At 38.1% G+C, this 27530-nt stretch overlaps 2 protein-coding genes across 2 annotated transcripts in view; both read left to right on the forward strand.

Moving 5' to 3' along the window:
* The window catches only part of LOC306898821 (potassium voltage-gated channel subfamily H member 7), a 52587-nt gene extending 44910 nt beyond the window's left edge, over positions 1 to 7677 (forward strand). The window contains exons 10-15 of the mRNA XM_079464640.1: positions 508 to 716; positions 789 to 873; positions 1366 to 1593; positions 4381 to 4537; positions 6303 to 6474; positions 7309 to 7677. Of these exons, the coding sequence (XP_079320766.1) occupies positions 508 to 716; positions 789 to 873; positions 1366 to 1593; positions 4381 to 4537; positions 6303 to 6474; positions 7309 to 7605 (1148 nt within the window). The 3' untranslated portion in view covers positions 7606 to 7677. The remainder of the gene's footprint in view (positions 1 to 507; positions 717 to 788; positions 874 to 1365; positions 1594 to 4380; positions 4538 to 6302; positions 6475 to 7308) is intronic.
* Positions 7678 to 10361: 2684 nt separating this feature from the next.
* On the forward strand, positions 10362 to 26512 carry ifih1 (interferon induced with helicase C domain 1). Its single transcript, XM_079464641.1, has 16 exons — positions 10362 to 10875; positions 11737 to 11905; positions 12834 to 13052; positions 13711 to 13779; positions 17890 to 18083; positions 19366 to 19576; positions 20425 to 20642; positions 22284 to 22385; positions 22780 to 22903; positions 23307 to 23522; positions 23695 to 23951; positions 24754 to 24903; positions 25057 to 25218; positions 25503 to 25696; positions 25792 to 25885; positions 26056 to 26512. The coding sequence occupies exons 1-16, from the start codon at positions 10441 to 10443 to the stop codon at positions 26254 to 26256; spliced, it is 3015 nt and encodes a 1004-aa protein (XP_079320767.1). The 5' UTR covers positions 10362 to 10440; the 3' UTR covers positions 26257 to 26512.
* Positions 26513 to 27530: the final 1018 nt, after the last annotated feature.

The following is a 27530-nucleotide window of genomic DNA, read 5'->3' on the forward strand; positions in this document are numbered from 1 at the left end:
TATGACGTGATTCATAATCCCTACATGGGAGCTGAACTCTCGTAATCCACATGCACATATTCTGACCTAAATTGACCCCATCCCCACACACGCAAACACTGAAAATCCCATTCAGACATGAACAGACACATGCTGTGACATGCAACCGAACAGATCGCAGAAGATGTGCAGTCTTGTGTAGTTTCACTTATTACCCATCTGACCAACGTAAAAGCAACAGGTTACATTTGGCTTTTTTTAAGGACTTTTCGTGGGTTTGGCTATAGATAAAGCAACATGAAAAACATCAAACAATTGCGCAAAAGCTGCTTGTCTCATACCGGTGAAAACGGATGAAATTAGCGAAGATTTCTGTCTGTCCAAACGTAAACAAGTTTGAGATTATTTTACAGAAATAACTTTGAATATCTAGTTCACCTAAGTGCTCAGATAAATATGATGCCAGTTCCATATAACTTGACATTCGTATGCATCACACAGACACTTAACCTGTCCTTTATTCTTTAGGTAAGAATGACATATTTGGAGAGATGATTCACCTTTACGCCAAACCTGGTAAATCTAATGCAGACGTGAGAGCTCTGAGCTACTGTGACCTGCACACTATCCAGCGAGAGGAGCTGCTGGAGGTTCTGGATATGTATCCGGAGTTTGCCGACTCTTTCCTCACCAATCTGGAGCTGACCTTTAACCTGAGAGATGACAACAATACAAAGGTAAAAAAAAGTCGAATGGTATTCACGTTGATCATTCACTACAGTAAATGACGGTATGTTTGTCACAAACAGGCAACATATTTACAAGCCAGTGATTCTGACGGAGAGGATTCAAAGAGTCGGAGGAAGACTTCCTTCAAACGTAAACCCTCGAAAGGTAAATATTATCTGTTGTTTTTAACTTCGAATTATCGTTTTGGTTTGGGTTTCTCGTGATATGCTTTTGTTAGTTTGTGTGTGCTTTTAGGGCTGAACCCTGAAATCTGATAGAATGACTTAATTTCCAAAAAAAATTGAATGTAGCTTATTTTAGCACAACGACCAAAGAAAACCACATTTCTCCTACATACTCCTCGTCATAAACGCATCGTCTCGTGTCAAAGCAACTAAAGCACAACCTGAAGAGAAAGCCAATATTTTCATATGAAGCATTCTCTCCTTCATCGAAGCCTGTTACGAAGTATAAACAGTATAATGTTATTTAATGTACTGAAACGTTGGAGGAACAATTTGTTTAGCACCGTATTCATCAGAAATACAGTCTGAAGACAAAGTAATGAGACCAAACACATTGTTATTTTCCGTTTTGTCTGCCCTGGAGCTCGAGGACCATTCGTATCCCTGACCTGCACTGATTATCATCCCTCAGGGGAAAGTCTGAAAGGAACGCACAGCGAGTTCAGGAAGGAACGTCGAGAGTCTCGGCTCAGCTCGAAGAGAAGTTCAGAGGACCGCCACACCTCCAGAGAGGAACATCAAACTCTTCTGGGAGCAGGAATAATGGAGGATCCATCAGTACACAGCTGCACGTCCACACCCGGCTTCGTCTCTCCAGATGAACACATGGAACACGGACTGTGCGGTAATGGTGAGATAGGTGTGTTAACACTCACGAATCAGCAAATTATTTGCGATTCTCATCATCTCTCACACATTCTCATATCATTTTAGACAGATGTACAATGCAGCGATGTAAATATATAAATAAAATATTACTATTGCTTTATGGTAGAACTGTTTCTACTAAAGCATATGCATGTGTTTGGTCTTCAGGGAACACATAGATTAGGTCAAATCTACCTTGAATGCACTGAAATTTTGGATAAAAGCATCTGCCAATGCACAAATGTAATGTAAAGCAAACCACTCCTCAAACTATTATCCTCCACCAAATGACTAATATGAAGTGCTTTCTATGCCTTTCAGAGAAGATAGACTCTATATGAAACAGTTTATAAGATATTCTACGATTGTCATAACACTTTTAGACTGCTGATCTTTGGCCTCCTTTCAGAAAGCAAAGCTTCAATGCCAAAAACAAAAGGTATTGATCAAATCAGTCGGTTCCAAAATCCAGACTAAAGCAACACGATGAGAGAGAGACCGTGGTCAAACAGGGTCTTTCAGGAGCTTAAGGCACAAAACGGCCCTTTTTACAGGCTTTAGGAAAATCCGCTGGGCAGCAATTCCCCGACTCTCCTCAACAAGTACGCAATGTTCCCTCTTTCCATGCTACAGCAAAGCCAGCTAATGCCTCCCCAACCATCCACGGAAGCGCTGAAGAGGATTGTCATTGAAAATAACACACACACACACACACGTGTTCTTATATCTTTCTACTGACTGATGAATACTGAGCAATTGATTGTTTTATATCCGTTATCCTTAAACCATAGATAACCATCTACATAATCCTTTTTATATAAAGCACATAATATGTATTAAGACCAACCAATGATCTGGAAGGAAAATGCCTTAAATGTAATAAATAAAGTAGATGATTTCAGGTTTTACTTTGTTTGTGAGAATAACAGTGGGGGTGGGAATAGTGAATTTCCTTCTACAAAAATGTGTCTTTTTACCAAGAAGAGAAACACATTAAGAAAAACAGACAAAAACGTTGCATGGATTTCATTCATAAATTGTGCCTACGATCAAGAACGACTGTATGATGCTTACAATTTTCTGCCCACATATCAGGATTGTAAAAATAAACTTGGCTTAAAAATGACGAACCTTTTTTGTCTGAACGGTTCCATAGAGAACCATTAACTTTTCTGATTAACAGAAGGTTCTTTGTGTTGAAAAAAAGGTTCTTCAGATTATACAAATATACGAAAGAAACTGAATGAAGAGTTCTTTGTGGAACCAAAAATGATTCTTCTATGGCATTTGTTTGGCCTTTACTTTTTGAAGAGTGCTGAGGCGTATTCACATTTTGGTTCAATAAAATGCTGTCCCTCCCTCAATACCACCTACAATATCAAGAAGCAAACCATGCCAACATCCCTGTTGGGTCAAGTCCTGTCCTGTCAAGCCTTTGGATAAACACCAAAACAGAACAGAAAAGCACACCTGTCAACTCCCTTCCCAGCTCTTGAATGGAAAGCCTGCACAGGTCACATCAGACCATCTCAGATTTCGACTATCTATACAGCTGAATTTGTTTAGGACGAATCTACTTCACTACATTGGTCATTTCTGGTTCCTTCGTAGTCTCTGATCAGACGTAAATTGCAGTCTCGCGCGGAGGCAGCTGTTCTGATGGGTTTGCTCTTGGCTCTGAAAGGAGCAGGTGTGTTTGAGAGATAACCACAGGCGTAAGTGTTTCTATTAGTCCCGAGTCTCACTGATACAAGAATCACAGCAATATAACACCTACACAAGCGCCAACACCGAGACAACACCCTTTATACGCAAACACACTTTCGCGGTTTCTTCTCACTATTCAAGCTGTTCTTAACACAGTGGTTTCTAGCTGGTGGGTCACAGGTCTGTTCTGAAAAAGGACAGCGAGGAAAAACGATGCAAAATTTCTGCGTATACTGGACAAGAAAACACAGTTTAAAGTTCTCCCCAAAATTCTGTAATCATTTACTCGTCCTTGAGTTTCAAATCTGTATAAATGTCTTTGTTCTGATGAACACAGAGAAAGATATTTGGAAGAATGCTTGTAACCAAACAGATCTTGTACTTTTAAAAATAAAGGTGTTTCACGATGCAAAAAATAACCGTTTTGGCTTAATGGTTCCATAAAGAACCTTCTATGGCAACGCTGTGAAGAACATTTAAGCGACTTTATTTTTAAGAGCGTAGTCAAACGTGCCCCAGGACTGTTTTTGCTTGCTTACTTTTTGTAAAATATCTTATTGTGTGTTCAACAGAACAAAGGAATTTAAAGCAACTATGCTACAGAACAAAGAAATGTATTTTGTTTGATGAACAATAAAACATTGACAGCCAGTCCAAATCCATTCAAATTGAAAGGACTCGTGCATTTAAAATGTAAACCTGCATCGCGGGAGTTAATATTAAACATAACAAGTAAAAGAAAATCTGTGTTTTCTATTAAAGGAGTAGTTCACCTTCAAAATGAAAATTCAGTTTTCATTTACTCGCCCTCTTGTCATTTAAAACTTGTATGACTTTTTTTCTTCTGCAGAACACAAAAGAGGGTATTTTGAAAAATGTAGGGAACAGAACAGCACAGAACAACATTCTTCAAAATATCTTCTTTTGTGTTCTGCAGAGGAAAGTCATACAGGTTTGAAATGACAAGAATGCATATAAATGATGACAGAACTTTTATTTTGAAGGTGAACTACTCCTTTCATGCATTTAAAAACAATTATGTGTGTTAACATCTATTAAATGCATGTTTTAGGTATACAGACCACTAGATGGTTAGCAGACAGAATCAAACAGCGTGTGGACACGAACACGCCGGAGCAGCGCGGCACGGAAGACGACGATCTGGACTGTGAGATCACATATGGAGAAGTGGAGCACAAACTGGACCAGCTGCAGCAACACCTGAGCAGGTAAAACACGACTACATTAACAGCCCCTTATATTTTTCTGCAAAACAAATGTTGATTTAATGTTAAATTGACACACCACGACTGTTACATTTTGTGAAGATTTACCCACGCGTGTACATTCTGTAAATTCAATGGTTCTCTGTAAGACAGATGTTGTGTTGTTCCGCTACATTACGCTCTGTTTCCAGGAGAGATGAACCTTATGGGCTTCTGTACACATAATAAAATTCTCTAACTACGCACACCTAATCTGAGCAGCGATGTTTGCCCTGTAATAAACATTACAAAACAAAACATTGCAATTTGTTATCATTCACATGAAAATTAGCCTCGGCTGACAAAACAAGTTTAGATAACAGCAATTACACCATGCACACGCATGAGAGACGGAAACACACAGAAGCAGAAGGGTGGGCAGAATAACAGCAGGTGGTATTTTTAGCAATAATGCAGGCTTGGAGAGACTGTATCAGCCAGACTTCATATCACACATCCAAAGCACCGCGCATCAACTGGTAACATGCCAGTGGAAGATCAAGTTAAATCTCAAGTAAATGATCCCGTCCCTTTCATATTTTCTCTTATTATATTGACTAAAATACTGAATTAGTTCATATATTCTAATAAATATCCACGAAGAACAGCCAGAGATATCAAATCTCTCCTCCATCCTTCAATGACATCATCTCTTTATTTTCAGAGATCTGCAGTTAATGGTCTCTCTCTCTTTCTCGCACACACCTTACGTTTCGTATGAACTCTCATTATCCTCATCTCACACCATTGAACTCGAAATGATCCCACATCCTCGCTGTTACCTCCTCAGACCTCCATTATCCGGATAAAAATATAACACCTTCTCTGTGCCAGTTCTGAGGAATATTAATAACGAAAGCCGTTGCTTTTGAAATGTTCATGAATGGCCAGCAGGCAGTTTTAATGGAAGAGTATTTATGGATCAGTAAATCCTCACAAGAAAACAGAACTAAAATGGGCATCTACCTAGCTCTGATCCGTACAATACTGTACTGTACATAATGTCTTTATTCAAATTCAGCAGATAAAGCTGTGGACTTTAAAATGAGAATTCAGAGACGTTGACACTGACAGACTACATGCATCGGTGCAAGATCCCCCCCTAGTGTACAACAACAGTGGACATCAATGTATTTCACACAGATGTATTTTCTTTGACATGGAGCTCGGTGTTCACAGTTCAGGATGTCTTTTCCTATTTAAATCTAGGTGCAAATCTTCTGAAAAAGCGTATGTGTTCATGTGGCTCATTTGTGAGAGCGTTGCTCTTGTTGTGTGGGTTCGATTCCTAAGGGACACAAATACTGATAAAAAAATACATAGCCTGAACGCAGTGCAGCCGCTTGGGATAAAAGTGTCTGCCAAATTCACAAAAAAACACAAATTCGATCATTCATCAATATGTCGTCAATTTAATTCCAAACTCATTTATAACTCACTCCTGACATTTTGAATATTTTAGATCTATGATGAAGAATGCCAGCTGTTGAGACACACGAAAATAATAGATATTAATAGATCTGTTTATATATAGATATACCATTTACAGTATATGACAATCTTTTTAAATCTTTGTTGGTGAATTTGGAGTCCCATAGCACCTGTCCACATTCGCTTAGTTATATAGAACGGCCAGACAGAGCGTTCTCCACAAAATCCAATATAGTTTCAAGCCTAATATTTCAAAGACCGAGGTCAGCTTTTTCACAGAGCTCTACTCACTGTCCAGGTTGGAGTCCCAGATGACATCAGACATCCAGAGCATCCTTCAGCTGTTACAGAGACAGACGTGTTTAGGACCTCCGGCCTACAGCAGCCTCACAGACTACAAGAGACCAGCCATCCGAGTACAGCCTGTAGCTTCTGAACCCACCTGCCAATCATCCTCCACGACCTCAAAGGTACAACACAGCATTTATTAAACACAGTATAGCCATCCCATAAAAACGTAAACTAGCAGAGGTAGTGAAGCAGTCTTAAAGGAGTGGTTCACTGAAAATTTAAATGTCATAATAATTCACTCACCCACATGTTATGCGAGACGTCCGTGTGTTTATTTCTTCTGTCGAAACATTAGCACGGCTTGCACTGCCTCCACGACCCTCGGCTTCCATATTATGCAATCAGGTTGGAAAGGTCACGCGTGACGTAGATTTCAAAAGACGTGATATGCACATGAACCGACCATTTTAAGCAATACTCTAGCACAAAGAGAAATGGCGTGTCATTCAACATCCAAGGACTTCTAAAAGGTCTTCTTTCTCCACACTCGTAAACACTGGGTCGGAACTTTGACTTGACCTTTCCAACGTTATTAAGTAGTATGTGAAGTCGTGGACGCGCTACGAGGCATTGCAAGCCGTGTATTTATGTTTAAAAATAATAATTTCTTATTTTTTTCTGAAAGTGACGAATGGTTTCTCTAGACAACACTGTTATTCAACGGCTGGTGTTGTATAGAGCCTTTTGAAGCGTTGAAACTGAAATGTGGACCTTAACCAAAAGCCCCCTATTTAAGTCCGTATGGAGAATATTGTTTTCGACAGAAGAAATAAGCCCACAAACAGTACGAGTGGTGTGAGTGATTCATCATGACATTTTTATTTTAGAGCTAACCATTCCTTCGACTTATATAACCGTGTATGGCGCTGCATAGGCCGTCCTTACCAAATACGGTTCATGAAGTTCATTTTAACTGTTGATGTAAAAACATTAAAGACATTTTTTCTTTACAGAACACTGATTTTATGCGGATGACAAACGTCCATTTCAATTCTAAAGACTCTCCGTCTGGTCCGGCTCTCATGGACTCAAATCCACAGCAGAGATGTGGGACACTAAAGCCATCACAGGACTCCGCTCCTACATACGGCTTCATAAACAGTCAGACTCTTCCACTCACACATTCGAAATCTCAGCTTCTAGTTCAGCAATCTTCCCCTCCAGACATGCTGCTGAACAGCGTAGCAACTGGAACTGTGGATCTTCACAGACCTCTGTCTGATCCAGGACTACTAAAAGAACAGCACTGACTCTCCTGTCTGCAGTAGGAAAACTGAGGACATCACACAGCACTTCCTGAGAAAAATTCTGCATTTCCAAGAAGTTTAACAGAGAGAACATTGTAAAACATGCATTGGTCTAATGCAAAATATATGCTTCTCCACTGCAACATATATGCTTCTCCACCGACACTCCTTTTACTTGACATTAGCTTCCTCCGTGATGTCACTTCCTTCTAATTTGTGCTCATCAATGCCACTGAGGAAGATCTGACCAACCATGGACCAAACTTCCATTTTCAGGAAGTTTTTTAAAGACAAAAATGATTGAAATTTCTGGACAGGTTTCCTTGTACTTCCACTATTTTGGTGTAAGAATCAGGATATTACTGATGGCTTATATAAACCATACAGCATCTTGGGGGCCCCGTTACATATTTCAGATGATCAAGTTTGAAATCAATCGTGAATATGCTTTCATTTTCAAATATTTTATTTTATTTGAAGTGAAAGTTCCGAACTTAAAAATACATTATTTTGAGAACTCTGGGTAACTGATTTAAACCACTTCAACCAAAACTCGATTATCTACATTATCCAGCATGATTTGTGTTTGAATTTAAATCCAAAGTGGTTTTGACTTTTACTGTAGCAAAGGATTCATATGCAAATGTCATGCTAAAGTAAACGTTTCTGCAAATGGAAACTAGCAACTGCCATGTACATACATTACTCACTTGTTAAAGTAGTTCTTGCCCAAGTAAAGGATGCATGGTTGAAGGTTTGACTAGTTGCATGTTTACTGCAACATATTGGGAAGCAGGTTTAGTGTTGGCATGCTCTAGGGCAAACAACTAAAACTGCACTGTTCTCTGATAATTTGCTTATTTATTTGCACCAAACTCTGCACGCCATACAATATTACACGGATTAATTTCTTCGAAAATCATTAGCATACGGGACGAATCAGCAGCTCCCCTTAAAGGAACATGACCTTATAAAATAATCTAGCCAATCAGAAACACACAATCAAAGGAAACAACTGGCATACAGCAAGAGTTTATAAAGCACCTAAACATTCTAAATAGCATAAGGTGCAAAGAAAACACTTAAACTTTACGAGAAAACTATAGAAGAGAATTACACAAAATAACAGTGTTTACCTGAGCACACACGATTTAATTTCCACAACAAACTGTCACGGGTGGGCTCTGTTCGCAAGGTACATTTTAGTCTCACATGTAGCTCTATGTACTGTATGCATATTTATAAATAGGATATGTACACTCATAAGCTATTGATCAACTGTGATCAGCTATGATAATGTTTATTTGAACCTATAATGTAATGTCTTTAAAGTACCGAGGAAACAAAACTCACTGTTTTCCAAATATGTAGTCCACAGAGGTTTCTATCTTAAACCACACTAGCAATAACGGTCAAACACTGGATCTACACACTCATACGTTTATTGTATGGAATGAAATGTCCTCTAAAGGGTTGATATGTTTTTTGCAAAGATCAATATTAAATGCTTACATCATAAAATGCGTTACCTTTAAATAAAAGCAGGTCTATTTTGCATCTCTGTAACTTTAATTTATACCTTAAACTAATATTATTAGTTTATACAGTATGTACAACATATATATCCAGTAATGAAATGGCAGATTTTTGTATGTGCAATAAATTCTTTGGAAACCCTGTACACATTTGTATCAGTTGAAACAGGCAGCCTTTTTATTTGATTTTTATCTCACTGTACGACACTGTATTTGAGAAAATAATTTATTTGTTTTACTGACCAAATTGCACAATCAATGTTCTTAAGAACTAAGGCATTGCACCTGAATGCAAATAATCTCATAGAAACTAAAATCATGTGTATTAATTATTTATCTCTATATAAAGGGAGAATTCCTGCACTTTATTTAAAAATAAAAAGACTCATTAACACAACATAATATGATAAACGTTATCTTGTGTGCATATGTGTGGATTCTTTGCATGTGTGTTTGTCTTTTTTATTCATTTATTCATTTTTGTTGGCAGTGTGTGTGTGTGTGTGTGTGTGGCCTCATGACATAGGCAGGGATGCGTCCTTTTATTTGAACATGTTTAAAACTGTTCCAAATACTGCAAATATTTGCACGTAACCTCCAAACAAATACAAATATTAACGTTTTGTACATGTAAAGTGTTTTACTTGGACTTTACACTGTGTAGTTTTTACACCACAATGTCTGCTGGTGTATTAAATTTGTCTGTTTAAAGATTTATTATCATTTATTTCATGCATTTGCTGTAGGCAATTACTTTTGACTAACTGTATAAATAAGTACATAAATAAAAAGAATGCACATCAGTTTTGTATTGCTATTTCTGCTGTTCATTCAACGTAAATTAATTTATAATTAAAAGCAAACAATCTGTGTGTGTATGTATGTATGTATGTATGTATGTATGTAAGTACGTACACACACACACACACATATATATATATATATATATACATACATACATACATACATACATACATACATACACACACAGATTGTTTGCTCATACATGCATATACATATACATACATGCATATACATTTATATATATATATATATATATATATATATATATGAGAATACAAATTATGTGTCTAATTTGTATTCTTTGTATACAATAATTTATATATATTCATGCACACTAACTATAGAATGCATTACGTCTGGAAACCGAGCCGAGAAACGAAACCGAAAGTAAACCGTGTGAGTTATTTCCCGGCACGGATTCTTGTGGACGGTCGATCGGTGAAGACAGTGACAGATACATCAGTCGGCGACCATTAATCTGTTATTCTGATCGAACAACATGAGCTGCGATCAAGACGTCGCGACGCGTCACGCTCTGGACTCTTTCCGCGACAGACTGAAGCGTCTTATCAAGGTCCAGCCGCTTCTAGACCTGTTACATTTCCTCGAAGACGAGCAGAAGGATCGAATCAGGGCCTCGTTGACTCAGAATGGCAACATGCGCGCGGTGTCCACTCTTATCGACGAAATCATTAAAGTACGCGACGAGAAAGGCTGGTCGAGGGAACTGATCACTGCACTGGAGACTGTCGGCTGCAAACACGCCGCAAATTATGTGGAGAACAACCCGCCGGACACGACAGAAGAGTTGGAGAACGACAGCTGCATTCGGCTTATTGATCTGATGGGTCTGTCACTGGTCAACATGAAAACTCGCGATGTATCCGCGCACTGCTTCTCACTGGAACTGTTGACACAGGAGGATGTGGAAAATGTCAGTATGTAACAGATGATCTTATTATATTGAATTGGTTTTAATAGAAACTTTAATGGGTCTCTACTGGTGATGTTACTGGGATGTTATCTGACGGATGGGTATCAATAGAGCAAACCCCCAAAACGCACTACATCAAGTTTGTTTGAAATGGATAACAGCTGATGTGAATATTTTAAATATATATCAAATATATTTTCTGTTCAACAGGTAAAAGTTAAACATGGTGCCCGTGGGCACCCGGTAGCCGCATGAACCCTTAAGGTGCCCGCTAAACACAGAGCTCACCAATAATGCTCAAGACAGCTGACAAATCTGTGACTATACCGCTCAGCCAAGTGCTACATCGTCATGAAAGTTTATTATTAGCAAGTGTTATAAGCTTTAATATATTCAAGTGCAAAAATATCTGAAAGAAAACTGAATTTGGTTCTGTGAGCATTAAAATAAGGCATCACATGTTTAAAGTTTGAAAGTATGTTATCAACAAGTAGCCTTCTAGAGGACTTTAGATATGTTGGTAGGCCTCGCTTACAAAAAGGTTGGAGACCCCTGCTTTAAATGAACCCAGAATTACAATGTTTATGTAATAATTATTACGATCGGCAGAGGGCGCAATACACCAGACAGACATGCAACGCAGGTTGGGACTTTCCTCTGATCATTTTCTTTTCAATTTCACAATATCTTAATATAGTGGATCAATTATTTTACAAAGACGTAAATCCTGTTAACTGGTTTCACAACAATGGATTTAAAAGGTACTGCACAACGGGACTGACCCAAACTTGTACATGATATGCCTCTCACTCTGTGTCTCTCAATAATGTCAAACACTAACTGTTGGTTCATTATTGGTAGATTGCGTCTGCTATTGAAAATCAAGGCAACACCTCTGGTGCTCGCTTGCTCCTCACGCGGGTGATCAAAAACGAAACTGGCTGGTTTTCCAAATTCCTGAAGGCCCTGGAGGACACGGAACACGCCGGCCTAGCACGTGAGCTGCGCGGAGAGAAAATTAATGAAGACGGTGAGAATCAACAAATACCATCAAAACCTCTTAGACATTCCACAAGAAATATCAGGGGACAGATAAATTATTGGTGTTTCCCCGTTAACCTGTCACAGCTTCTCCTAAAATAACAGAAGCTGGAAACTGGAAACCAGCAGAGGTCAAATGCCACAAAGTACTGAAGACTAAACATTTCTATCCTGCATATCCCACTGTTAGTTTATATGTATACTCACAAACCAAATCAGCTCTTATACATTTTATAGTTTTGAATTTGTGCCAATAGGCAATCTTAGCTGTTTCTCTGGGAACATTTAAAGTCACATGAGGCGTTTCTACTGGAAAACTAAATATTTACCCTTTTCACATATAATATATATATATATATATATATATATATATATATATATATATATAAATATAAAGAAACTACAATAAAACTATATCTATAAAAAACGTACAAATACTTTGCAAAACTCTTAAGTAATTTCACTGAATGAGTGATTTTCATCCCATGAGTTTTAAGGACACATTGGTTTAATAAAAGAAAACATATTTTGCCTATATTTTATATCTTAAAAATTAAATGCACATTAAAATAACAGCAGCAATCACATGCAAAACAAAACTGATGTACATTCTATTTATCATTATCAAAAACAAGTATTTAATCTCACAGTTTGTGCAACAGAATTAAATGATACCTCAAATTAAATCAGACCAATCCGACACTTATCATGAAAGTTTTATTTACACCTTTAGATCTAAATAATATACATACCAGAGGCAGAGGGTTGTATTTATTGACTTAGTTTAGCCCAAGCAATCACTTAGAAGAACAGAATACAAACCGCAGGCCATGCGTGTGCAAACAACACTTTAGCTATCCCAAAGCAACTCCCTAGCAACCATGTATCTGTGTATTGATTATCTGTGTGCTGTACAGAAGCCAAGTCGGTTGACACCTTTGAGCTGAAAACAGTGGAGGAGAATAAACAGCCATGTGCATCTGCACTGGAGGAAATGGTAACAGACTTCCGTAGCTCTTTGACCTTGCTGCCCCCCTCGCTCTCTGCCAATAGCTCACTTCTGTCAGATGATCTGGACAGCAGTGTGGACAGTAGTGGCCTGGGTACATCAGCTCCTTCCACCACGGATAATGAAGGTAGAATCTGAAACTGTACCACTCACAACTATGTGCTTAAATCATCACAAAACCATTTGATTGAACATTTGCTATACGTAGAATTTCAAAGTCTGGAGAGATACATTGACCATATTTAGTATGATTCGAAAATCTTGAATCATAATTGTTGAAATTCAAAACGCAACAGCAGGCACGGCCCTTTAAAGGGAACGGTTCATCCAGAAATCGGTTGCTTTCTTTGATGTTCAGAACCCAAAAAGGGGCATTTGGGTTACAAGGCGAGAGGAGTTGACAACCTGTTCTCAAACTTTAAGACACAAAAGCGTTATAAAATAACCCCACAAAACAGGGAATATTTGAATGTCATGAAGGCATACGAACAGGTTTGGTTAAATAAAATAATATCTTTCGTATAAAAATGTTCACTGCACACCACGACTACACATCTCTTTGAAACATTCTTTGGTGATATGTGAAACAACAAGGATATAAGAAGGCGGTCACCATCCACTGTAACCAAAAATCCCCAAATCACAACTTAAAAAAGCATTTTGGTTCAGAAGATCAAAGAAAGCTATTAAGAAGTTTGAGTAAATAATGATAATTTATGACATAATACATTTAATAACAAGGTATTTCTCAACATCTTATTCTAGCCGGATATGTTCTCTTTCAGATGTCGATATGTATGAAGAGGGTGAGCAGTCGGAGGAAGAAGATCTCGCAGAGGATGAGGAACAATCAGGTACGATCATCTGTTTCCTATTTGAGTCACAGGTCGGACTACAGATGTGTATGTGCCCTATCTACGCAAGAATTATAATTTAATTCCTGAATGTGAACTACATTTACTTAAAAACAGGATGTAGAATTGTATTTACAGGAATATAAAATAATATTCATTAGAATAATTTTTACAACCATTTAAAATACCACTGTATACAGAATACATGCATAATACATATAATTTAAAAGTACATTTAATAATACATATATCCATAATATTTTTCGTTATTTTAAAAAATTTACATCCATTTCATGCATCATCATGATACAGGATTAGTTTAGAATTTTGGGGTCCTAACTAAGTTCTCTCCTCCTGCCCATTTTGTTCCGCTGTGTGGTTGTGTTAAAGTCCCCATGAACCAGAAGTTGCGATCGGTTTTACTTCCATATTCCAAGTGAAACAGAATTTTGAATGAGTAAAATTTGAAGGCGTGGCTTATTTTGTACTGCGATTTGATTGGATGTATAAAAACAACAGTTGCATTTTGAAATTAAAATGGGAGCAGACTGACAGTTGAAGGGGAGGAGTTAACGGATGCTCCGCCCAATCCATCTAACTTATGTCATGTGATATGGATAGTCACTACAGGACAGAATAGCATTTTCAGATTTTAACTGAAGATTATGAGGGCAGATGCATTTAAAAAAAATAGAATGATATACACTGATAAGCTATTTACAAGAATTGCTGCAATATTTCATTAACAAAAAGGAATTGTAATTTTTAATTTCACTGGGACTTTAAAGCTGTAATTCTGTCAGTTCCTCTCTCTGTTATTGCAATTCAACACCCTGTATGGCCTAGCAAGTTTAAATCGTAGTCCAATTTATCACCGAAACCAATCCTAAATTCTAAATCTTGAAAAATAATTGAAAAGCCAATGTTAAGAAAGTGTTAGGGCGGATGAAATTAGTCCAGTTAACTCAAATCGCACCACACAACACTATATTAATAGAGTTAATAAAACTAACTCACTTTATAAGACAGTACAAACTGCACACTCGTTAAATTATTGGTCAGATTTGACAGAACGGATGATGTTCTCCATCTATCTCTCTCTCTCTGTCCTTTGACCCCTCAGCTTCATTGTGGTTCATTGCTTTTGTACACGCATAAGACTTTTAATAAATCTAATTCAGGCTTGGCTACAGGAAACGATGTACAAAGAGTTATAATTATGAAGATTAAAGTGTAGAAGAAAAATCTCCCACTGTGCCCTCAACCGCACAAAGTTCAACCATCCTCCTTTAAAGAAGTGTGCTAAATCACACTCGCTGGAAGGGAATATTCCTGCTCCAAATGCAGGGAAGACACGTTTCCCAGACCGAATCCTGCTGCTAGTGTCGTTTCATGTAAACGCATACTAAACACGTCGAGTCATGAGAAAGAGGAAGTAAAAATGCATACGTGTCTAAAAAATGTCCCACAATGCATCATGCTCCAGTGACGGGAAAGGAGTGAGAGAAGAGGTTTAGGGTGGTTATGTAATGCTACAAAAAGGTGTGGGGGTATACGCGGTTTCTTCAAAACATCTTTCAAACGATATATTATAGCTACTTTTTATTTTTACAACTGCTTTCATAAGTATGTTGCCAAGGGCTGGGAATGATTTATCTACAATTGCTATTGCTTAATATACAACATTGCTAAATAAATAATGAAACCTATTTTAAACGAAAAAAAATTAAAAAATATATTTAAACTATTTTTATATTTTCTTGAAAACATTCACGATGTTTGTTCATTTTGAATAAATTTCCTAAATATTGTAAATATTACCCAGCCCTGTTTTAACAGATTTTATTATAGTAAATATTTAACGACAACATACATGGCTATACTATATTGTGACCATGGTAAATTTTCTATAAACATATAAGCTTGTTGATTCATTTTGCACATTCTCTTTTTCTGCCAAAAATGCATTTAGCGTAATCCTTAATGTTACACTCATAAAACAGCTCGTCGTTTTGTTCTTGGACTTTTCTAGGAACTTTATATATTTTTTAGATTTATAAACACCAGAATGAACAGTAAATTTAAACTCTTGGAAAGCTAAACGACCCAGTTGGCGTTATGAAAAGAAGCTCAACCAACCAACATCTACACAGGAAACTTCAGCGACATATTTATCACAGCAGTTAAATCCTCATAGATGGAGTTAAAACATGAGATGTTTCGTGAATCCCCTCAATGACCCTTAGCTTTGAGAATACATTCCATATGTTCTCAGAGCGTTGACATCCGATGCTCCACCTGATTGCAAACAGATGCTATTTAGATTAAAGTCACACTCAGGAAGGACGAGACATATTTAAAATCTCCAATGTTTCTCCTAGACAGCAATGAGATGGAATGTAGAGCAAATCGAGGCTTGCAGAGGTCTCCTGCGTCCCAAATTTTCCCAAGAAGTCAGTAATTTTATATCTCCTTTGCTGTTTTGAGAGATCTAGAATGTTTCTAACTGTGGTCAGTCTTGCCAAGAAACCAAAGTCAGCCTAATACAGAAATTTTAAAATAACCTCGGACATTAAATTCTCCTAAAAACAAATCACTTGAGTCCTCCTCAAAGCCCATTTGGGGAACATCAGATATAATTCTTCCGTTTTAGACTAAACAAATAGCGTCAGAGCAAATTCTTGGTCTTATTTAACAAACCACGTAAAAATGCAAAACAGCTCAATTGGCTAAGATTTTTGCCCAAATCATTTTTTAGGCTAATTGAAGCCAGATACCTTTATATTTATGCATTTGGCAGATGCTTTTATTAAAAGCGACTTACATTGCATTGTACTATACATTTTGTTTCTAAGTATGTGCAATCCTCTGGGATCAAGCCCATGACCATGGTATGCTCGTGTCTGCTCTAACCACTGAGCTACATGAAAGCGAGATACAAAATATTTAACCCAGACTAAAGCAGACTTGGTTCTATTAAGTCTTTGTCTTTCTGTAAATAAGACCATTCCCAAATGGGGGGATTTGTACTCAAATTTACTGCATTGGAGGGGCCAAAGTTGCATAAATTCTGCTGAAATTAATACTGCTGAAGTATGCTGAAATTTTTGTACTGTTTTTAAAGAGTTCCTGTAGCTCAGTTGGTAAAGCATTGTGTTAGCAGCACAACGGCCGTGGGTTTTATTCCCATGGAAAACACACTGATAAAATGTAAAGTCACCGTGAAATCAAACAGACAGTGTTTCAGTGAATATTATAAAAGATATATACGTGCATACCATTATTATCAAAATTAATTAAAACAACAAAAAAAGGTAGGACTATACTGATCGTCCAGTTGCCAAGCATTTTAATCCGTCCTCTGCACAACAAACCAATCACAAAAAGAATTGCAAAACAAAGCCCCTTTCAGAAGCCGATTCACTCACATATACATCACGACACAGAAAAGAAGTCAATCGCAACTTCCGTGTCATGGTGACTTTAAAGGGGGGGTTAGTATTTAAAAAAACTGAGTTAGGCCAAGTGCCAAAACAAACTTGTGGCCAATCAGGAGTAAGGGCGCTCATGTTGATAGAGGTGAGAGCAGACATTAGAAAGACTGTAGAAAGAGCGGCATGTTTGAGGGCGGAGCCATGCAGGAAGGGGCGTTTTCCTTTTGCGCAGTAGTATGTTTTTTTCTGTTTTCAGAAATCGCTTACCCCGCCTTTAAATGTATTGCGTAGTTTTATAAAAGTGCATAAATATAAAACGTACATTTAAAATCAACTTATAAATTGGTTGTTTTTGCACATTAGGATAGATACAAAATATCACCTCCCAGAATAATACAACTGGCACACAGTCAGCTTTTATAGGATTCAAAAGAGATTATAAGCAAAAGAAAACTTGGGAACCATAAATCCGCAGGCTGAGAGCAACAAAGTATGTTATTTTAACCACAGTAAGGGATAAAGAAAACAACTCTAACTGCAACAGTAGACACCCCCCACCGAACAGACGCTATATACCACTTCAACACTAGATGCACTCCTGTCAAGCTGCTGTATGTATGTATGTAACTCGACCACTCTTTTGGTTTCTCCCACTCTCTATCTCTCTCTCTTCTAGCGAGCAGTAGGGAAATTGTGCTGCGAGACTATCAGATGGAGGTGGCCAGACCAGCCCTAGAGGGCAAGAACATCATCGTCTGCCTCCCAACAGGAAGCGGTAAAACCAGAGTTGCTGTGTACATCACAAGGGAACATTTGGAGAGTCAGAGGCGGATGAACGAACCTGGGAAAGTTGTCGTTCTCGTCAACAAGGTGCCATCAGACCCATATGAGAAACATCACAGTGTGTTTTTATGGAGCACAACATGTATTAGTTTACATTTAGTAGTAAGAAAAGGTCTGATGAAAACAGACATAAACGGATATTAACCACGTAAGACCATGTGCATTAAGCAAGGTGAGAGCTTAAATACACAATATCGTAATATTTACAGTAAATAATAATCTTAATGATAATCAGAATAAACCATTATCATTCCACGTAATAATATAGTTTATTGGTCCAAGTGTAGAAGGGTTTGAAATTCAAGCAGAAGTAAAGTGGTTTTGTGGGTATGGAGTTGAAACTGAAGGACGTTTGTTCTGCTGACTCGGTGTTGAGTTGCAGCAGAAAACCCACATCAGTTCAACACAGTTCAAAGGTATAGCGGTGCACTTTAACAGCGACAGATTTTTCCACTAAACGGTATATTCTCTTCAGAGAAAACGCCATGTTTAAGTTCCTCCTAAAGCACCAGGCACAAAGCAAACATTCAGCCGTTCTGAAGAAGTATGCCAAACCAATTTAGAAAAATTATTTAGTCATCTTTCTTTTTAGAAAGCAATTACAATCTTAAAAGAACACCTGACCGGACAGCATCACTTATTTAATTCCGTACCAGACCCTACCCATTTGATAATAAAGCTGTGAACCGTACCTGCATTACATCTTCATTATGTAGACAAACCATTTATTTTCTGACGCAACAGGCAACAAAATATTTGGAATTTTAGGTTAATGCATTTTTAAACGTGTAGTAGCTCAATATGGCAGAGTTTCGGGAGAGACAACCAATAGTGAATCGACTAAAATATTGTTAGCTAACAGTATCTATTCTATATTTGATTATTGATGTATGAAATGTGTTTTGTATGAAAACATGAAGAATTATTTCACCCATAAAAACAAATATTAGCGGTTCACCCAACGGTACCCACCCGCCCTCGTGCAGGCCATGTATTATTTATATTTCATAACTTCCTTTTTTTATTTTGTATCTACTTAAAAAGCTGCTTTGCAACAATGTAATATTGTGAAATATTTAGGGAAGGAATACATTTAATTGAATCAAGAAATCCCTGGCAACCACCGGGTAAAGCCCTAGCAACCACTCACCATTCAAAGTGCCTATAAAGTCTATAAATCTAAACTCATTTTGTGTTTACATAACTTTCAAACAAAGCTTTATAACATCTGAATTTGACTTTTCAGTTGTCTAGTAACATTTGTGTAATACATAACATCATATATCCTTTTTGTTTTAAATCTTTTCAGGTGCCCCTGGTCGAGCAGCACTACAAGGCTGAGTTTGGGAAGTTTCTACAGCACAAATACTCTGTAAAACGGGTCAGCGGAGCATCACAGCTCAAAATCTCCTTCCCACAAATTGTGGAGCAAAATGACATCATCATCTGCACGGCACAGATTCTGGAAAACTCTTTAGCCAAAGGGAAGAAGGGCGACGAGGACGGAATCAAATTATCTCGTACGTTACATTTTCCCTTGACTGATTTAGGAGATGTACTCCACGGTTTCTAGCGTAGTCGGTTTCACCTTCTGCTAGGAATGGAAATGAGACCAAAGCTTTTCCTCAGAGGTTTCAAGTGACAGCTTTCTTCCCCGTCAGTCTTCGGCGGCAGGTTCGACTCTCATGTGAGTCTGTCTGGCATCGCTCACCGCAAGGTGGAATTCCCCCCGTGGCATATGCTGTTTGTTGATTTTTTCCAGTTTGGCTCTCACGCCCTTTCTTTTTTTGGTCTACGGGCCACACGTCTGAGAGGTTCTCTGGCTGATTGAATTCTGCAGAGATTTGCTGTCAATGTCTCAGAGTCTCTGTTCCAACGCATATCCAAGCGCGGCCCTCTGGGCAAAACAGGCAGCACCTTTAATATCTGATTTGTAAAAAGGGCCCCATCACCCACCGCCTTTGTCAGGTCTGTGAAACGCAGACTTCCACCTTTTTTCAAAGGCCCCTGGGAATGTCAGAAGGCAGCGTGGTAAAAATACTGTAAACTGAGCCAAAGGGAGTGGACTGGAGGTGTAAAGCCAGATTGGGTTTTGTGCAGCTTTGTTGATTAAAAACACATGCTGGTAAAATGATCAAGCATTCTTGTTCTTGCTCTCATGCTCCCTTTCTTTCTTTTGTAAGACATCTCCACTATTATAAGGGCATATTTGATGTATAAAGAGCGGTTAGGATCATAACATTTGGGTTGAAGTGTATTGTAACACAGATTTCATTACAAAAAGAGCCCCCAAGATTCATCTTTTTTCGCATCAAGCTTTTGTGGAACAAAGTGTGTACTGAACAGAATTTTTCTTTTATACTTGCAGAATTTAGCCTGATGGTTATTGATGAATGCCATCACACGCAGAAAGGCGGTGTATATAACCACATCATGATTCGCTACCTGAAACAAAAACATCGGAACCCGCAGCTGGTCAAACAACAGAAAAGTCCAGTCCCCATCCCTCAGATTCTGGGCCTGACCGCCTCACCTGGAGTGGGAGGAGCTAAGACCCAGCAGAAAGCAGAGGAACACATTCTACAGGTGTGACATGACAAACCCATTACGGACCTATAGGCAATTATTTTCACAGTTAGTATGTACATCATTTGTATTTATTTAACAGTACCATGTATTCTGTATATTTAATAATTTACAGTTTTTCCTTTTGCTTGTCCTGCCGGTCAAAAGTTTGCAAACACCAACTCATTCTTAATTTAGGTTTTTTACACATAAATACTTAAAAATAATCAAATCATCAAAACTATGGAGTAGGACAGTTGTACCAGGGAATTATGTTGTGACGAAAAGCATTTAAAATCATTAAACAACCCTTTTACTAGAATTTGCTAAATCATTATCTTGGCATTTTATAAGCCAGGTTTTTGAGGTCTCAACCTTGGTCATACAATTGAATTTTTGGGGGGGGGGCGCGTTTTTGCCTTTATTTGTATAAATAAGTAAGATAGAGCAGACAGAATGCAAAGTCTGTAGAGAGAAGGCGGTGAGATCCAGAAAGGACCACGAGACGAGAATCGAACCCAGGTCGCCAGATGCGCAACCGCACCATGTGACGGAGCACTGCCCACAAGGCTATCGGCTCTGACCCCAAAATATTTTTTATATATTTTTTATTTCTAATAAAATAAATACAATTTATATGTTGGCACTATTATATGTTTGCCTTTCACAAGTAATTTCAGACATTAAAAGGATTCTTTCATCATTTACTCACCAAACCTGTATACATTTCTTTGTTCTATACCATCGTAATAGTTAAAATATAATACAAAGTGAGATATGTTGAAGAATTTAAAAACAAAAACAGTTCTGGGGCACCTTAGACTACCATTACATTTTTCCTACGATGGCAGTCAAATCAATTGAAATTTTTTCCAAATATCTTTCTCCGTGTTCATCAGAACAAAGTCATTTTTAAAGGTATGAAATGACACGAGGGTGAGCAGATGACAACAGAATTTAAATTTTAGGGTGAACTATAACTTTAAGCATACTGTACAACGTGAGATTTAACAATTTTAAGATTATTAGAAACGTTTCAGTCAAGTGTTTCCAAACTTTTAACTGGAACTGTATGTTCTGTAAGTCTGCTTTGCAACAATGCAAAATTGTGAAAAGCGCTCTAGAAATAAATTTTAATTTAATTATAACTTGCGTATGACAACATCTGGCAACAATACTGGCCCAGAGAAAAAAGATGCTATGTAATTTTCTACTTTCAAAAGGGGATATAACATGTTCTCAGAATATCGTATACACTTTTCTCACTGCCAAAAACACACAAGAAACTGCTTATGCACATAAAAGAACGTCGTTTTCTCAAAATTGACACTTTCCAAACCTTTTTTCTTTCTTGTGTTTCAAATACACGCTCCTTTCCTACATCTCTCTAACTTTTCTCTTCACTGCAAGCTGTTTCCAATATTCCAGGCGGTCCCAGCGCCCGAGGCCCCCTAAAACCTCTGCATGCCTCACATGCTCCTCTGTCCAGAGTAAAAATCATTCAGAGCTTTACTGAGCCTCTGCTTTACCACTTATTGTGTTTTTCTCAGAGTACCAACGTGTACGAGCATAATGTGTTACAGGTCATTTCACAGCTCATCTGTTATTCCTCTGAAGCATTGGGTTCATGAGTTTGTGTCTCGTTATATTGATGTGTTACAGATATGCGCAAATTTGGATGCCTTCACGATAAAAACAAGCACTTCTGAGGAAGGGGCCAAAAAACCTTATAAAAAGATTGCAATAGCGGAAGAGAGGAAAGAGGTATGTCTGCTTGTCTCATAAAACTTCACAAGGAAATCAGAGCAGGTGAATTGTCTGATTTCTGGACCATTGGCAGCATCAAACGTTTGTTTGTGCGGTCCAGCTGAGCCAATATGGGCTGAGCCAATCACGTCAGAGTGGGGCGGGGCTACCTGTACATCCAAAAATGTAAGATGGGGGTGTTTGATACGCGTTTGAAAAAAACCCATCATAAGTTGGATGTTAGTTGTGGAATAGAAATGACACTTCACCTTTTGATACTTTAAAAAATCTTTTGACCACAAAGAACAATCACTTGTATCACTTTTTCTATTAAAATGTAAAAATCTGGTTTTGCTTTTTATTTTGTGGGATATAATGTGAGTAAAGGTTCTATTTCTGTGGCGTGTTAAAGGACCCGTTTGGAGATGTGATTAAGAAGATCATGGATGAAATCCACACACACGCTGAGCTGAAGCCTCTCTGTGAGCCCGGCACACAGACCTATGAACAGTGGGCGGTACAGAAAGAGCAGAACGGTAAGACAACACAAGTTTCACAACCACAAGATCTCAGATACATGGAGGTTTATTTATGCTCTGTGCATGAACATTTAAAAGTAATGTTTATTTTAAACGAATCCAAAAGTCAGAAAAAAAGAAACTTGTAAAGCACACGAAGTAGCCATGAAGTCCTATCTACAGACCTGGTGCCTCATTTATAAAACGTGCGTATGCACAGATATGATCGTAAAGTGTGCAGTGAACGCTGTGACGCAGTCAACTCGAACACATTTCTGAGAACAATAACAATTTCTTAATATGAATTTCAAATATGCCTAGAACAATAAATATACAGATTATTATGTACATCTACAGTGTCCACACCAACAGAGATTATAGATTACACGTGCATCTAATGTATATGTTTCTGTTTTATCAGCTGCTAAGGAAGAGAATCAGAAAGTTCGAGTGTGTGCGGAACATCTCCGTCAATACAACGAGGCTCTTCATCAGAGCAACACCATACGCATGTCAGATGCTTTCTGCTTCCTCGACAAATATCACACTGAAGAGCTCAAGACAAAATCCAGCCCTGATGATGACAACAAAATCACAATCACGGACACGGAGCGATTCCTCTTCACTTTGTTTAAAGGTACGCATGGTTACAACAATAAAGCCGGTAGATGTTATGCAAAATCTAGTTACACAAGCCATTTAATAAACTAACATAGCAAAGCATGTAGATTAAACAAACGTAAATGATGACAAAAACTACTGATTTAAGCTTTCATTTAGTCTACGTTTCTGTGCCTTCCACCCAACAGACAAAAAAGCCAAGCTCCAGGAGCTGATGGGGAAGCCGCAGTATGAAAATAATAACCTAGCGCAGCTGAAAGCAAACGTCCTGAAGGAATTCAGCACCAGAGAGAAGGCGAGAGGCATCATATTCACACAGACCCGCCTCAGCGCCATCGCGCTCTGCCAGTGGATTCAAGAAAACCCCAAGTTTGATGAAATCGGAGTCAGAGCGAGTCATCTGATTGGAGGAGGAGATCAGAGTCTGGTGAAGCCCATGACCGCTGTAAGCACTGTCTCAAACTCAGTCACACATTTCTCTGCTTGTGCCTTCATTTAAAGGAACGTTCCAGGTTTAATTGACAATAAAAATGACATTATTTGCAGCACAAGTTTTCAGAAGCAATAGGTTGGGATTTACCGGCATCGAAAGATAAAATATAACTTTACTAAAGACAACATATATGACTCCATTGCAGAAGCCTAACGTTAAAAACACATTTAATGTTCAAAAGTACAAAGCAATAATGTAATTTTTTCTAATAATCGAATGGTCTTTTCTTTTTGGTCGATGCCAGTGGTCCAGCGGACTGTGCGCCGACATGTTGTGCAACAGCACTTCGAGCGACCCGAGTTTGCGTCCGGGCTCATCGTGGTCCTTTCTTGTCTCCTGTTCGCATCTCTCGTCCCATAATTTCCTTTGTCTTAGTCACCACTATCCTATCTACAAAAAACCTATAAAGGCCACAAATAAAATGTTTAAACTAATCATGTTTTTGTACTTTTCACATACAGGTAGAAATGTATACGATATTGCATCCGCGTGAAACAATTGCAAATACTCGTGATATTTACTAGCATTAAAAGACTGAAAATAACTTTATCAAACACACGTCAGTGATTGTATTACAGTACTCTCGCGTTTGCAACGTTCGTTTAAGTTTTCCAGCTTTACTATTAAAACTGAGAGATTAAAAATTATTGACATTATGCCACAAATGCTGTCGATAGAGTAGTTTAAACTCTGTTTGCTTGCCTCTTCTGTTGTTGCGTTTCACGCTTTAAGGGGTTTTTGGTACTGTCTACAGGCAGAGCAGAAGGATGTGTTGAACAAGTTTCACGAAGGCGAGATTAACCTGCTGATCGCCACCACTGTAGCAGAAGAAGGGCTGGACATCGCCGATTGCAATTTTGTCATACGCTATGGCCTCGTGACCAATGAGATCGCCATGATACAGGTGTGCTTTTGCATTACTGGCCATTTGTCAGCAGGCTAAAAATTATGTTAGCACACAGTATTATCAGCCTGGTCACAATATAGATCTATCAGCAGATGTGATTAGAGACTTACAATTTGAGGTCTCTGTGATGAACGTTCCTCTTCTCCGCAGGCCAGAGGTCGAGGGAGAGCTGAGGACAGCAGTTACACGCTGGTGGCAGAGTCAGGATCTGGGGTGGCAGAGAGAGAGAGCGTTAATGAGTACAGAGAGAAAATGATGAGCAAAGCCATCGCCAAAGTGTGCAAGATGAATCGAGCCGACTATGAGAAGAAAGTGAGATTGTATTTCAAATTAAAATCATTTACACACTACAAATAATACAGCAACGAAAATAAACTGCATTAACCCTTTATTCAAATTCGATACAAGAATTAGAGACCCTTTACTAAGGTTGGAAATAATATAAACCCAATGTCTAATAGATTACATAAATACAATCAAAGTAATGCTTTAACACACATAGAATGTGAGAATGCATTATGCTTAAGCTCGGGGTAATGCAATATTATACATTCGTTGTAATCGTGTTTTTAATAAAAGAAGAACATTTCGTGCAGATCAAGGAGTTTCAGTTCCAAGCCATAATAGGAGAGAAGGTCAATAAGAAGATGAAACAGCAGAAGGGCATGATGAATGAACCGCCAGCTAAAATCAGTCTGAGCTGCAGAAAGTGCAACAAGTTTGTCTGTTCCGGAGAAGATATTGAGATCATCGACCACATGCACCATGTCAACGTCACCAATCAGTTCAGGTAAACCGACATACAAACATGTCCACTGGGACCTGATGATGATGATGATGATGATGATGGGGATAGTAATGACACATCTGTGGTTGACTTTACAGGAAACTGTTTATAGTTCGCGAAAACACCTCTCTGCAGGAGAGACTGCTGGATTATGAGACTAATGGCGTCTTCGCGTGTAAGGCTTGCGGAAGGGTGTGTATGCACTTCAGTTCGTCTTTCTATCTTCTTTAAACAAATAATTTATTCAAGACAACATTAAGAGACTGAACTTCACAAATCCAGTTTCGTTAATCCAAAGAACAGTGCGGTTTTGTTAATAACTTCAGTATTCATATGAAATGTTTTGTCTCAATCCTACACAGCCATGGGGTTCAATTATGCTTTATAAAAGCATCGAGTGCCCCTGTCTCCATATCAAGAACTTCGTGGTCGCATACGGTACTAAAAAGAAAACGTATGATAAATGGAGCGAGCTGCCCATACGCTTCCCTGCGTTTGACTACACACAGCACGTGGATCTCTTCGGGGAGGGCTCGGGAGACGAGGACAGCGATGACGACTGAACCTAAAGCGTAGCAGGATCTTTAAACTCATCTCTGATACAATGAAACCTAATGTGTAGTAAAAACATCGTCTGTTGTGCTGCATTCACATTTATTGCACTTTTATGTTCTCATGCTTATATCTGAATTCAGAATTTTATTTAGGTTAATTTACTGATGATGTTCTGTTTGTGATTTACAACGGTGGGTCTCGTATTTATGCTTTTCAAAGTTAATAAATAATAACGGCACTTGATGTACTGTACGTTTCTATCTCAGTTTAGTAATATTTGATGATAGTGATGACTCATGCATTTATGAAAATAAGACCGACCATCAGGGACGGCGAGACATTCTCATGAGGTACGGGCATCATGAGCGAACATCACCAACATGACAACAGCCGTCTTAAATCTGCCTTTCATCATGCATGACTTCAGTCCAGAGAGGGAACAGGTTTTGCCAACGTCACAGCACTTCCTTAGTCACACTGCCAGTCATGATGGACCCACCCATCAGTTCTTTACTTATCATATATATTCATATTTGGAGACAAAAAATGAAAGCACTTTGAAGGTCTTTTGTGTAGCTCTGCAAACTCTCATCCCGCTTCATGTGAATCTCTTCAGACAGTAGCTACTAAATTAAATATTGTATACAAGATATAATAAACATACATGTTCTAAACTGTACATATTAGATTAGATTAGATTAGATTAGATTCAACTTTATTGTCATTACACATATACAAGTACAGTGTAACGAAATGTTGTTTAGGTCTAACCAGAAGTGCAGTTAGCAAGTGCAGGATATACAGTTAGAATAAATACAGAATACAATAGTGAGAATATAATACAGTGGGCATGGACTATAAAAATATTTTGCAGTAGGAATGTTCTATGAAAATATGACAGTAGGTATATACTATGAACAATATATACAGATGACTATATACTATGAACATTAATGTACAGGTGGATATGAACAGATAATAATTTAAACTAAAATAGTGCAAGTGACTTAGGTATGCATAGATTATTGACATTGGCTATATACAGTGGGGTCAAAAAGTCTGAGACCACACTGAACCCTGGGATCATTTTAATCTGCAAGAAAAGATCTTTGTTTCCCGACACAAAATAAAAAATAATAGTTGTAAAACATACATGTACAACCGAGAAAAATAAATACACCATATTTATGTACTATATTCCATATCACGAATCAATGGAAATTGGAAGTCGGTGCCCAAATTCACTCCCCAAAGGATCTTCTCAAGATCTAACAAAGTTTTC

The sequence above is a fragment of the Barbatula barbatula genome (genome assembly GCF_947034865.1).
Source record: "Barbatula barbatula genome assembly, chromosome: 9".
NCBI classification, from domain to species: Eukaryota; Metazoa; Chordata; class Actinopteri; order Cypriniformes; family Nemacheilidae; genus Barbatula; species Barbatula barbatula.